This window comes from Sarcophilus harrisii, chromosome 1 (genome assembly GCF_902635505.1).
Source record: "Sarcophilus harrisii chromosome 1, mSarHar1.11, whole genome shotgun sequence".
Taxonomy (NCBI): domain Eukaryota; kingdom Metazoa; phylum Chordata; class Mammalia; order Dasyuromorphia; family Dasyuridae; genus Sarcophilus; species Sarcophilus harrisii.
Window position 1 is genome coordinate 3,764,295 of NC_045426.1, and position 12,226 is coordinate 3,776,520.

At 59.3% G+C, this 12,226-nt stretch overlaps 1 protein-coding gene across 1 annotated transcript in view; it reads left to right on the top strand.

Moving 5' to 3' along the window:
• Positions 1-6,275: 6,275 nt before the first annotated feature.
• Positions 6,276-12,226, top strand: part of EEPD1 (endonuclease/exonuclease/phosphatase family domain containing 1) — a 36,937-nt gene continuing 30,986 nt past the window's right edge. Inside the window, exons 1-2 of the mRNA XM_031951709.1 lie at positions 6,276-6,296; positions 6,909-8,005. Coding sequence (XP_031807569.1) covers positions 7,131-8,005 — 875 coding nt within the window. The 5' untranslated portion in view covers positions 6,276-6,296; positions 6,909-7,130. The remainder of the gene's footprint in view (positions 6,297-6,908; positions 8,006-12,226) is intronic.

Sequence of the window (12,226 nt, forward strand, 5' to 3'; positions counted from 1 at the left end):
AAAAAATAATAGGAAGTAGTATAGGCAACAAGGAAACAAAACTATCACTCTTTGGAGATGGTATATTTAGAGAATTTAGAGGATCAACTAAAAAACTGCTTTAAACAATTAACTTTAGCAAAGTTGCAGGATATAAAATAAATTCAAAAAATCATCAGCATTTTTACATATTACCAAGAAAGCCCAGCAGCAAGAGAGAGAGAAATTCCACTTACAATAACTGTAGATGAAATAAAATATTTGAGAGTCTCCCTGCCAAGACAAAGGAACTATATGAATATAATTACAAAACACTTTTCACACAAATAAAGTCAGATCTAAACAACTGGAAACAGATCAATTGCTCGTGGTAGGCCAAGGCTAATACAATAAAAGACAATTCTGCCTAAATTAATCTACTTATTCAATGCCATATCAAACTACCAGAAAATTACTCTATAGAGCTAAAAAAAAAAAAATAACAAAATTCATCTGGAACAACAAAAGGTCAAGAATTTCAAGGGAATTAATAAAAAAAAAAAAATGCAAAGAAAGGTAACCTAAATCTGTATTATAAAGCGGCAATCATCAGAACCATTTGGTACTGGCTAAGAAATGGAGTAGTGGGTCAATGGAATAGTGGTACACAAGACACAGTAGTCAATGACTATAGTAATCCCATGTCCGATAAACCCAAAGACTCCAGCTTCTTGGTAAGAACTCATTATTTGATTAAAAACTGCAGAGAAAATTAGAAAATAGTATGGCAGAAACTAGGCACAGACCAATATCTCATAACCTAGATCAAGATAAAGTTGAAAAAGGTGCATGATTCAGACATAAAGGGTGACACTATAAGGAAAACAAAGAATAGTCCAACTGTTAGATCTTTGATGACCAAACTGAAGATCTACAGCCACTGTGTATGTCTCATGGTTGTAAGACCATGCCCCACCATGCCGGGAAACTGAATTGCTCTCATCTGAATTGTCCTAGGAAGATTCTGAAGAACACCTTAGGAAGGGTCTTAACAGCAGGTTAAGGTACTGGACCCTGAGGTCCCCTCTCAAACCTGGCTGCCAAGCATTCAAACTCCATTGCAGAAAGGGCAACTCTCTGCTGGCCACAGTTTTTAAATGTCCAACAGATCATCTTGCCCAAACTACCATTTTATGGAGAATTCACGCAGGGTACACACTCACAAGATGGTCAGAAAAAAATGATCTAAGGACCCTTTCAAGGTCTCTCTCCTAAGAACTTTAGAGATGATTGTGAGACACTGGCGTGGGACCGCCCAGCATGGCAGGCCTTCATCAGAGAAGGCGCTGTGCTCTAAGAGCAAAGCAGTCCCAATAGGGACTTCAATGTTCATAGGGACTATTTGTGCCTGGGCAGCCGCAGAACCTTCTGAGCTCTAGTGGTCTGATCAGCCACAGCTGGACTCCCTGTAATTTGACTCTACCATAGTGATGTCATTTTGGTGCTCTTCCAGAGCACAAGGCAAGAACCAACAACCGATCCCCCACTTGGTGCCCAAGTGTGCTCCAGGCAAGGCAGGGGCTTGGGCTGAAGAGCTCCTGTTTTCAGAGTTTCAGCCCGCGTAGCCATCTGGCCCTTTTGGATCCACATCTAGAATTTGGAAGCTGCCTGAACTTCTAGGTCAGGGTCAATGTCAGTGGCCCGGCTGACCTTGAGTGGCTAGAGGAGAGGAAGAGGTCCAGATGTACGGGAGGGCAGGGAGCTGTCTCCTGCCCCGCCCTCCATTCCTCCCAGCCTCAGTCCCTCCTTTCCCCTGTTGGCACTTGGATTTGCAGTCAGAGGTCAGTGACCTCAGTGGCACTGATGGCACTGTGACCATATGACCCTTTGGCCATCTTCTGAAGCCCTTGCCCAAGGGCCCATCTGCATCCTCTGCCCTGCAGAGATGACAAGCACCTCTGGAACAGCCCCATCCTTCCCCACGGCCATCCTCCCCTCTTAGGCCTGTCTGGGCCCCCCTCTGCTTCCCAACACAAGTCTGCTTTGGCAGCTTCCCCTTGGGGCAGGGGAGGTTTTTCCGGAGTGCCTGGCACACCTCAGCTGCGCTGCCACACTAAGTGAAGGATAGGATGCTCTGGACTCGAGGGAGGTCTCGCTCCTGCCCTCCAGACTGCAGTCTTACAGACCAGCTCCAAAAGGAGGCCTGAGCCAGGTGGGCAGGCGCTGACTCTCCGAGGCCGGGATATTGGGAAGGCTGCCCGAGGTAGCGCCACCTGAGCCATATTTACTTTTCTGTCTCAAGCACCCACAGGGACTACCGAGCCCAAGGGAAGAGTCTGGGGTCTTTGGTGGCTCCATCTTAGCTCCATTTTGAAGGAAACAGAACTCCAAGGTAGAAGTGAAGATGGCCGGCATTCTAGAAGTGAGGGATGGCCCGTGCAAAGGCATGGAGAGAGGAGATGGAGTGCTGCTTGTGAGGAACAGCAAGGCAGGTGGGGCCGGGCTGGAGTTGGCTTTAAATGTCAAACTAGGGAGCCAAGGGTCCAAGCTACTCGATAGAAAAATCACTTTGGCAGCTGAGCAGAGACTAGATTGGAGAAGGTGGCCACTGGAGGCAAGGAGGCCAGTTAGGAGGCTGTTGCCCAGAGAAATGATTACAAGGCAATCGGAGGGAGATAGCTGCCTGTAGACGCTGCTTGGAGATCTCTGAAGACCCAGAGAGCGGATCAGAACTGTGGTCAGGTGATGTACATGTTTTCCAAAAGAACAACCCAGGGAATTGGGGAAAAGGGCAGCCTTCCCACTGCTACTGATTGCAGGGCAGGACTTTTCTTCTGCAAAGCAATGCTACCTGCTTTGTGGCTGGCTCCCAGCTCCTCGGGGCCTTGGCTTAGAAAGCTGCCCGCTTGCGACCTGAGATCTTGATTCTGGCTTGTGCTCCACCCTGACACACTGATTTTCATTATTTTTACTCTGTGTACCGTCCCCATGTCCCACTCTCTGCCTTTTTAGACGGTAACCGGGCCACTTTATACTCCCCAAAGCACTGACTAGAGACAATAATTATAACTGTAGCAAATAGCACTAAAGGTGGAAAGCGCAGAACCGAGACCATCCTGTTTGAGTCCGTGCCGATGGCCATCCTGGCCCGGGCTGGGGGTGCCCGTGGAGCCCAGCTGCCCCAGGGCCTTCCTTCTCCAGCCCATTTTGGGGTCAGGAGGCCCAGTAGCCTCCGCGCCCCGGGTTCGGCCGTCCTCCCCGGAGTCCCGCGTGGAGGTGATGCTGTTGGGTGGGGACAGGCCCGGCTGCTTGGAAAGCGGGGTGCAGGGGCGCCCCAAATGGCAGCCGGGCTCCGACTCCGTATTCCAGAGACGCCAAAGATCGCGCCTCATCTGCACAGAAAGACTCCGGAGCTTTCTCCACAGCAAGAAGTTGAGGGGAGTCGGCCGAAGGGCGGGGTCTCCGGATGCCGTGGGATGGAATAGGGACAAACGAGACGTTTCCGAAGTGCCGAGAAGGGCCCCCCTGAACCGATGCAGAGGGAAGCGGCCGCAGAACCAGGGACTTGTCACATTGTAACAACAATGTTGCAACAGCTTTGAAAGGCCCGACTCCCGAGGCTGGGGGCGGGGTCAGGACCGGGTCAGGAGGAGGGAAATCAACCTTTTCTCTGGGTCTTGCTTAACTGTGCAGCGTTCGGACGAGGGTTCTGTCCGCCTTCTCCCTTGGGTGGGTTGGGGGAGGGGAAGGGGGCTTTGGGAAAAAAGTAATGCAGGGGGACAAAGTTCTTGGGGGCGGGGAAGGGAAGCCCTTGCTTATATGCTTTTGGCCGCTAGGTGGCGCGGTGGAAAGCGCTGTACTTGGGAATATGGAGACCTGAATTCAAACCCTACCTCAGACATTAATTGGCTGGATGTGACCCTGAACTAATCGCTTAATCTTTCTCGTCCTCAGTTTCCTCATTTGTAAACCGGGATCGCACCTTCCTAACAGGCTTTCGGTAAGGTTCAGATAAAGGAACATATGCAAAGCCCTTCCTATGGACAAACGGTAATTATGGTGGATGTTCTTGTTTACATGTTACCAGAGGGGAGATGCCCAATGGCATATGTCTGACTCAGTCAGCAAACGTTTGTTAAGCGCCTTCGAGGCTCCAGACACTACGGAAAGACTCCCTAGCCTCAGCCGGGATCCTAAAAGGCCCGGACTGACAGCTCCGGGCAGTCCCTCTGAAGTGTGGGAGCAACTCGGGGCGGGCTTGGATCTCTGTGCCCCCCTCCACAAGGAGAGGGACCATCAGGACGTTCCCTAGACTCCCAGGCTGCCCTTGTGGGGAAGGGGGAGATGCGGGGGCTCTATGATTCAGAGGCAAGTGAGCAGGGGTCTTGGCCCCTTTGGGAGCCCCCTAGACACCTCCCCTCTGGAGCCTGCGGCTCTTCCTCGGCCCCTCCCCCAGGCGGCCTCCTAAGATGGTGGCTCTCCCCAAGTCTCCTCTTGAAGGCGGCCTCCCTTCAGTCAACAAACAGAGTTGGAACGTCCAGTCCAAGGACGAGTTTGGCTGGGTCCTGCCTTCAAGGCCCTTATCTGCTCTCAGGTTGTTGAGTCATAAAGATTAGATACAAAGTAACTTCTGGGCCTGAGGGCAAGCGACCTTTGAGAAAGCACAGGAAACAGAAGCGGAACCTTCCAGGCCAGGGTCCAGCCAGGACAAAGGCCTGGCCACGGGAGATGACCAGGCCAGTAGCTGCCGCGTCCAGGCCCGAAGGGAGAACTCAAGAAGGAAGAGCAAGTTTCAGGCCTTTAGCTTCCTCTCTGGCTCCCAATGGCCCCTGCTCTCGTGGTGACTGAGTCAGTGGGTTTTCTGCCTTTGTTTTCTCCTCTGTAAAATAAGGGTTCAGACTTGGAAAGCCTCTGAGGCAGGGGGAAAAGGGGGAGGGGAAAGGCGGGGAACGAGGGGGAAGGGCGATAGGGAGAGGAGGTTAAAAGAGAGGGAAGGAGGAGGAGGAAAAACAAGAATGGGGAGGAGGGGGAAAAGAGGTGAAGGAGGGGGGAAGAGGGGGAGAAAAAAGGGGGAGAAGAGAGCGAAGGGGAAGAAGGAGGACAGGAGATGGGGAGAGGAAAGGAGGAGGGAGAGAAAAGAAAAGGGGGAGAGGGAGGAAGGAGGAGGAGGAGGAAAAGAAAAGCAGGGGGAAGAGTGAGAAGGAAGAGGGGAAAGTGGGGAGAAGGATGAAGGAGAGAGATAAGGACAGCAGAGGAAGGAGGAGGGGAGAAGAGGGGAGAGGGAGGGAGAAGGGGGGAAGGAAGAGAGGGGAGAGAAGGGAGAAAGAATGGGGAGAGGGAGAGGAGGGGCAGCAGGAAGACCCCTCCCAGTTCAGGGTCTCTACCAGTCCCATTGAGTTGGAAAGGCTCGTCTGGGGGCCATGTGGGGAGGGCGGGGGAAGGTCAGAGCGAGGGGTTTAAATACACAGGAGGAGTGGTTACTGTGAATGGGTCCGAGGTGTGTTCTATGCCCGGCCCCGGGCCTCCTCGCCGCCCGCCCCTAGTCCAGCCCCGGAGCCCAGAACTGGGAGATGCAGGAGGGGGAGGGGACCTGGGCAGCCCCCGCGCCTTTCCTGCTCCGTCCCGGGGGTCCCTCGGTCAGGCGTGGGCGGTCGGGCGCGAGCTGCCAGCTCAGGACGTGACCGTGGCTGTGAGTGACGGACCCCCCTCCGGGCCCGGTCACCCGGGGGCGGGGCTGGGGCCGGGGCGGGCCGGGGGGGGCCCACGGGGCCGGACTGGGCCGGGCGGACGCAGGCGGGAGCAAGGCTGGCAGGGCCCCGCCGGACGCCCTGTGGGGCTCGGGGACCCGGCCCCAAGGGAGGAGGAGGAGGAGGAAGAGAAGGGGAGGAGAGAGGAGGGGAAGATCGGGGAGGAGGGAGAGCCAGGGGAGGAGGAGAGGAGGGAGAGCCGGAGGGAGGGGGAGGCGGGAGCCGGGCCGCCGGACTTTGCTGCCAGGGGGGGCGCGGGACGGGCACCGGGGCCCGGGGAGGTGGCGGTCCAGCCGGCGCGGGGTGGCGGCCTGAGCGGTGGGGTGTCCCGGGGAGGGTGGGGCGGGGGTTCCGGGGAGTCCGCCGGCGCAGGGGAGGGGGGAAGCCCGACCCGCCACTGAGGGAGGCGGGGAGGGGGGGGGGGAAAAAGGGCGGGAGGCCTGGAGTGGGGGAATTGTCCGGGGTGGGGGGACCCGTGTCCGGGGGGAGTGCTGTGTTTGGGAGCCTTCTGGTCCTTAAGTGGAGGCCAGTGGGTCCGGGTGTTGCTGGGGGTGGTCCGGCCCCTGCCGGGAGTCCGGCTCCTGTGCGTTTGTGAGTCCGGGTCCCGTGTGTTTGTGAGTCCGGGTCCCGTGTGTTTGTGAGTCCGGCTCTTGTGCGTTTGTGAGTCCGGGTCCTGTGGGCGTGTAAGTCCGGCTCCCTAGAGTCCTGTGTGTTTGTGAGTCCGTCCCGAGCGTTTATGGGTGGTTGTGTGAGCTCGGTGGCGTCTGCGTGCGTTTGTGTGTGCTTTGCGTGTGTCTGCATGTGCTGCCCGTGTGCAGGCGGCCTGGCTGAGTGTGTGGGAGTGCTTCCCCCTGTGTGTGTGTCCGTGGGCCAGGGTGGGTCCGCCGCCCCCTGTGGCCCCTTTAGACTGCTGACTTCCTGGCCTCGCGCCGGTGCCCCGTGCCTCAGTGAGTGTGTGTGGGGTGCCCCGGCCCCGCCTTCCCAGGCCTCGCCGGACTGCTGATGGGGTCTTGGGGGCACCCCGCCTGGAACTAACCCCTCTGTCCCTGCCCTGCTGGACCCCCGGAGAGAGGCCCCCCTCAGCCTGCCACCACGTGGCCACGGGCCCAGCTCCGGTTTCTGGCCCTGGGCTGGAGGGCTTGGGTGTGATGGATCGGCAGCCCCTGCCAGGCTCCTAATAAGGGCTTGTTTATTGACTTTCAGGCAGCCGGGCCGAAGCCTCTCCTTGCGGCCCACGGCTGGATGATGGGCACCTGCTCCTTCCTCCAGGACACGCTCTCAGCTCTGCCCGGCCTTAGGCTTCTCCAGCCGGCTCTCCTGCCTCGGCCTTTCCCTCTGCCCTCCCTGGGGCCGGCCTTCTAAGGCCTCCCCACCAACCGGAAGGGCCCCTCCTCGGCCGACGGCCGGCCTCTGTCCGCGCCCGCCATGGGAGGCAACCTGGGCTGCCACCGCTCCATCCCCAGGGACCCCTCGGACCTGTCCCACAGCCGCAAGTTCAGCGCCGCCTGCAACTTCAGCAACATCCTGGTGAACCAGGAGCGGCTCAACATCAACACGGCCACCGAGGAGGAGCTGATGACGCTGCCCGGGGTCACGCGGCCCGTGGCCCACAGCATCGTGGAGTACCGGGAGTACATCGGCGGCTTCAAGAAGGTGGAGGACCTGGCGCTGGTGAGCGGGGTGGGGGCCACCAAGCTGGAGCAGGTCAAGTTTGAGATCTGCGTGAGCAGCAAGGGCAGCTCGGCCCAGCATTCGCCCAGCTCCCTGCGGAGGGACCCCTACTCGGAGCCCCAGCAGTTCCACTTGGCCACGGCGCCCCCCACCGCCAAGGTGAACCTCAACACGGCCACTCCGGCCCAGCTCATGAGCCTGCGAGGGGTCTCGGAGAAGGTGGCCCTGGGCATCGTGAACTACCGCCAGGAGCACGGGCCCTTCAAGAGCGTCGAGGACCTCATCAGGCTGGACGGCATCAACTCGGGCTTCCTGGACAAGCTCCGGCCCCAGGTGTTCGCCGAGAGGTCCCGGCCGCCCTCCACGCACACCAACGGGGGCTTGAATTTCACCGCCAGGCCCCACCCGAGCCCCACCTCCCTGAGCCTCCAGAGCGAGGACCTGGACTTCCCCCCGGGGGGGCCCACGCAGCTCCTCTCCACCCGGCCCCCCATTGAGGTTTTTGCCGGGACCCGGGACGGCTGGCCCGTGCTGAGGCTGGCCACCTGGAACTTGCAGGGTTGCTCCATTGAAAAAGCCAACAACCCCGGAGTGCGAGAAGTGGTGTGTATGACCCTGCTGGAGAACAGGTGAGACCGGGGACCCAGGCGAGCGGGGGAGGCCGGGAGCTCCGGGAGCGGCCGCCATCTTGAGGGGAGCGGGAGAGAGAATGGGCTCTGCAGGGAATCTTCCTCTCCCACCCCTGGCCCCTCGGGCAGCGCCCCCCATCCCCACCCAGACAGGGCCCGGGAGTCTCAGAGTCAGAGCTCAAGCTCAAGAGCAGGGTGACCTGAGTGCCCGGGAGGGGCAGGGAGACGGCCTGCCCCCGTGGGGACCCCGAGTGCCAGGGAGGGCGCTCCACGCTTCTTCCTCGGCTTTATTTTTCTCCTGTCTGATTGTGAGTCACGGGCTGGGCAGATGCCCACGTGGGTCCAAATGTGTTGGAGGAACCACAGGGAGGTACCCCCTGGAGAAGGCTGGGGCTGGCATGGGTGGGAACGAGCGCCACCTTTAAGTGTGTGAAGGACCCCCTGGGGAGACTGAACAGCCTTGTGCTCTTGGGGCCAGAGCCGGCAAAACCTGGAGCCGGCGGGGGAGCAGAACCTGGGGCCTGGGGCAGGGGAGCTGAACCTGTAGCCCGGGGCGGGGTGGGGAAGGCCGGTGGGGAGGCCCCCGTCATCGCCCTGATGCCGCACTGGGGTGGAGCGACCTGCCCCAGGGGGCCGCGGCAGGCGCTCTCCCCAAGCAGGGGTCGGATGCCCACCTGATGAGACGTGACGCCGGGGCTGGTTTTGGACTGGAGGCAGCTGAGGTCCCTTCCCACTCTCGGCTTCTGACAGATCTGGGGAGAGTGACTCATTCGCTCTCATTTAACCTAAAATTGGTTTCCCACCGCCCACAAGAAGGCAGCCAGTGGCGGAGGGAGGCTCCACGTGTGCCCACGGCCAGACGGGCAGGCCTGGCTGCTCGCGGGTTTGGGTCCGGCCCGGGAGGCCCAGACCCCTTGGCCCGAGGCCCCAGCCCCAAACCGAGGGAGGGAGAATGAGCCGCCCAGCGTGCTGCCTGTGCCTTGTCCAGGAGGGTGGGCAGGGGGCACCTGCTCCTGTTTCCCCGGGCTGGCTGAGCCCCCTCCCCTGTGCAGGTCAGACCCAGACTAGGAAAGCCTGCAGACTCCCCCCCCCCCCGGGGGGGCTGCTCTTAAAGCCCTCCTTGGTCTCTCAGTGTTGGGTGCCCGTGGGGGGGGGCATTTAAACCATGGAGGGGTGGCCAAACACTAGCCCCATGGGAGAGCAAGTCCTGTCCTGGAGGAACTCCTCCTGGGTAATGGGGAGCAGGTGGCCAAAGCCACTTGCCCAGCGGCCCGAGCTAGCCAAGCCTCTGAGCAGGATTTGAATGTCGCGCCCACTGCCCGGCTACTCGTCGGTGTCATTACCTTCCGGCTCTGTGGCCGCTTTCCTTTGGCTGGGGAACCTGAAAGGCAGTTCTAGTTCTTTCTGTTCTGGAGGTCGGGCTGGGCCGTGACTCCAGTGTGGATGTTCCAGGCTGGGGAAGGAGGCACCGGTTCTAGCCCCGGCCCCAGGGGGTGTTAGAAGCTGAGAAGAGGAGGAAGGGGGGAGAGAAGGAGGGAAGGAAGGATGGATGGAGGGTGGACGGGAGGGTAGAAGGGGGGAGCTCCTGCCTGCAGTCCCCTCTGCTCTGTACCTGAAACCAGAGGGGGAATCCCTTCTCCAATGTTCCACCTAGATTTGTTGGAAGGAGATGTGATTAACCTCGAGGAAGGAGAATTACCCAAGAGAACCTGGTTTCCTTTCACGGGACAATTTGGATCCCAAATGGGGAGAGCGGGGCTGGCTCCTTGCGTCCCGGGGCCGTGAGATGGAAGCAGGTGCAGGGCTGGCTGAGGCTCCCCCGGCCCACGGTCATACTGCTCTGTCCTGCACCCCCAACACTCGGCCCACAAACGGCAAATGCGCCTTAAGTCCTGATCCGCTTCAAAGTCCAGGCGAGAGGCCCGGCCCCGGGAGCGTTTGAGGCTCTAGAACAGGCTGGCTACCGAATGGGTTCTGTACTGCTCGGGGGCAAAGTTGTAACTGGAGTGGGCAAATGGGGTTTAGGCCCAGGTTACCGAGTTTGAGAGTACTTGGAGGGCCCTTCCCCATGATCCAAAGCAAGGGAGGCGCCATCCCTTCCCTTTCTGATTCCCTTCGTTCTCAGGCTGAGAAAAACCCGATCCAGAGTTCTCAAGTTAAAGGAAAAACTGAGCACTTCTCTTTAATTGGGATTGGATATTCTAGTGCTGGAGTTTCCCAGGTGGCTCCTCTGTATGACTGGGGCCGCTGAGCTCCCCCAGGGGGAAGGGAATCTCTCCAAAGGGAGGATCTGAGCTGGGAGGGCCCCGGGCCGGACCCTTGCCGACCCTCTGGGCCGAAACAGATGGATATGAAGGGCTGGCTCCGGCTGGGGTTCCAGAACCACCCTCGGCCCGGCCCAGCAGCCGGAAGCAGCCTGGGCCCGAAGCCGGAACTTCTGAGTTGTCCCCCTTCTGACCCTCAGTAGCCTCATCTGTGAAATGGGAGCTTGACACAAAAGCACTTTATTGTCCGGACAGCCGGCAGTGTGACTTGATGGGCAGCTTTGGAGCTGGGGCCAGCAGGCTCAAGCGCTGCCTGGGACACAGGTGGGCAGGACTTGACCTTGGAGCCTTTCTAGCCTTGGGCGAATGATCAGTACTCAGCAAATGTCTGAGGCTCTTGGGGCCCCCCCCCCCCCCCCCCCCCCCCCCCCCCCCCCCCCCCCCCCCCCCCCCCCCCCCCCCCCCCCCCCCCCGCCCAGGGTCCTGCTGACTCAAGGCTTCTGTTGCCCAAGCCAGGAACACAGATCCTCCTGACGGTGGCTCCAGAGCTGCTTCCCTTCGGGAGAGGCTCCAAAGCGGGGCTGAGGTTCAGATGGTCCCAGTGATGTGGAAGGAAGAATGGAGGGAGCAGGGAGGGGGAGGGGAAAGGAGGGGGGAAGCTCCTTTGTGGGAGGACTCCCAGGCCTGGACTCCAGCCCAGTCTGACCCACATTTATTAAATGTCTCCTGTGTACATGCTGGGCAAAACTGAAGACTCCCCTGCCCTTAAGAGCTTCCCTTTTAACGGTGTGGTCATGGATACTTATTTGGTATTCAATTTATACTTTAACATATTTAACATGTATTGGTCAACCTGCCATCTGGGGGAGGGGGTGGGGGGAAGGAGGGGGGAAATTGGAACAAAAGGTTGGCAATTGTCAATGCTATAAAATTACCCAAGCATAGACTTGTAAATAAAAAGCTATAATAAAAAAAAAAAAAGAGCTTCCCTTTGCGGAAGGGAAGCCGTGGGTCCCAAACTCTGCTCTGTTAGCTCAGACAAGCGCCTCCTGCCCTGAGACTCAGTTTCCCTCTCGGCAGCCCATTGTCCGTCTCACAGGTCAGGGGAGCCCACGGCTCTCGGCTTCCCAGCCCTACGTGAGCATGTGGCGCACTGATGATGGCAGCGGGGAGCGACGTGGCCTCCGGTGCCGGTGGCGACTGCTTTCAGTTGGAGCTTTGGGGAAGAGAAGGGGGCTCCTGACCGGGTCCCCTTTCTCCTGGGAGCTGGCCCTGCTCTGGAGTTTGCTTGAAGGCTCCAGTCTGCTGCCCCCTCCACTGCTTGCTTCTCTCCCGGTCCAGAAGCCCCCTTCCCCACATTCCCCCAGCCCTTCTGAGTTAGACAGGGGGTTCCAAAGCCTCAGTGGACTGGGGCCAGTGACATGGGGCAGCCCCAGGATGAAGGGCAGGTGGGGGGGCCCCTTCAGGGCCACACCCAGAGCAGGCCGGGAATGCTCCCTCTTCCTATCCCTCCTCCCATCCCTCCTCCCATCCCTCCTCCTATCCCTCCTGGCCTTACACTGGTGCTGGGTTGGTGATGGCAGCCTGCCACCTCTGGGGAGCAGCTAGAGAAGACCTCGGCCTGGAGGCAGAGACCAGAGGAGACCGGGCCCGGCACTAAGCAAACAAGACAGTTTCTGTCCTCAAAGGGCACCCTGTCTAATGGGGAAGACAGCGTGCCAGGACCCCAATTCCTCCTCCCCCTTTGCCCCGGGGCTGGTCCTGGGGGGAACCCACCTGGCCCATCCCTCGGGTCCGGGGACCCGGCACCCTCCCCGGCCAGCTGAGCCGAGGGGGGGAAGGGCCCTGGCCGCAAAGGGGAAAGGCCTGGGCCCAGGGGGCCTGCCCGAATTCCCCCCAGGGAAATTCCCAGCCCCGGCCCTCCCCCGCCCTCCCTTTGCCCCCCCTGGGCATGTCC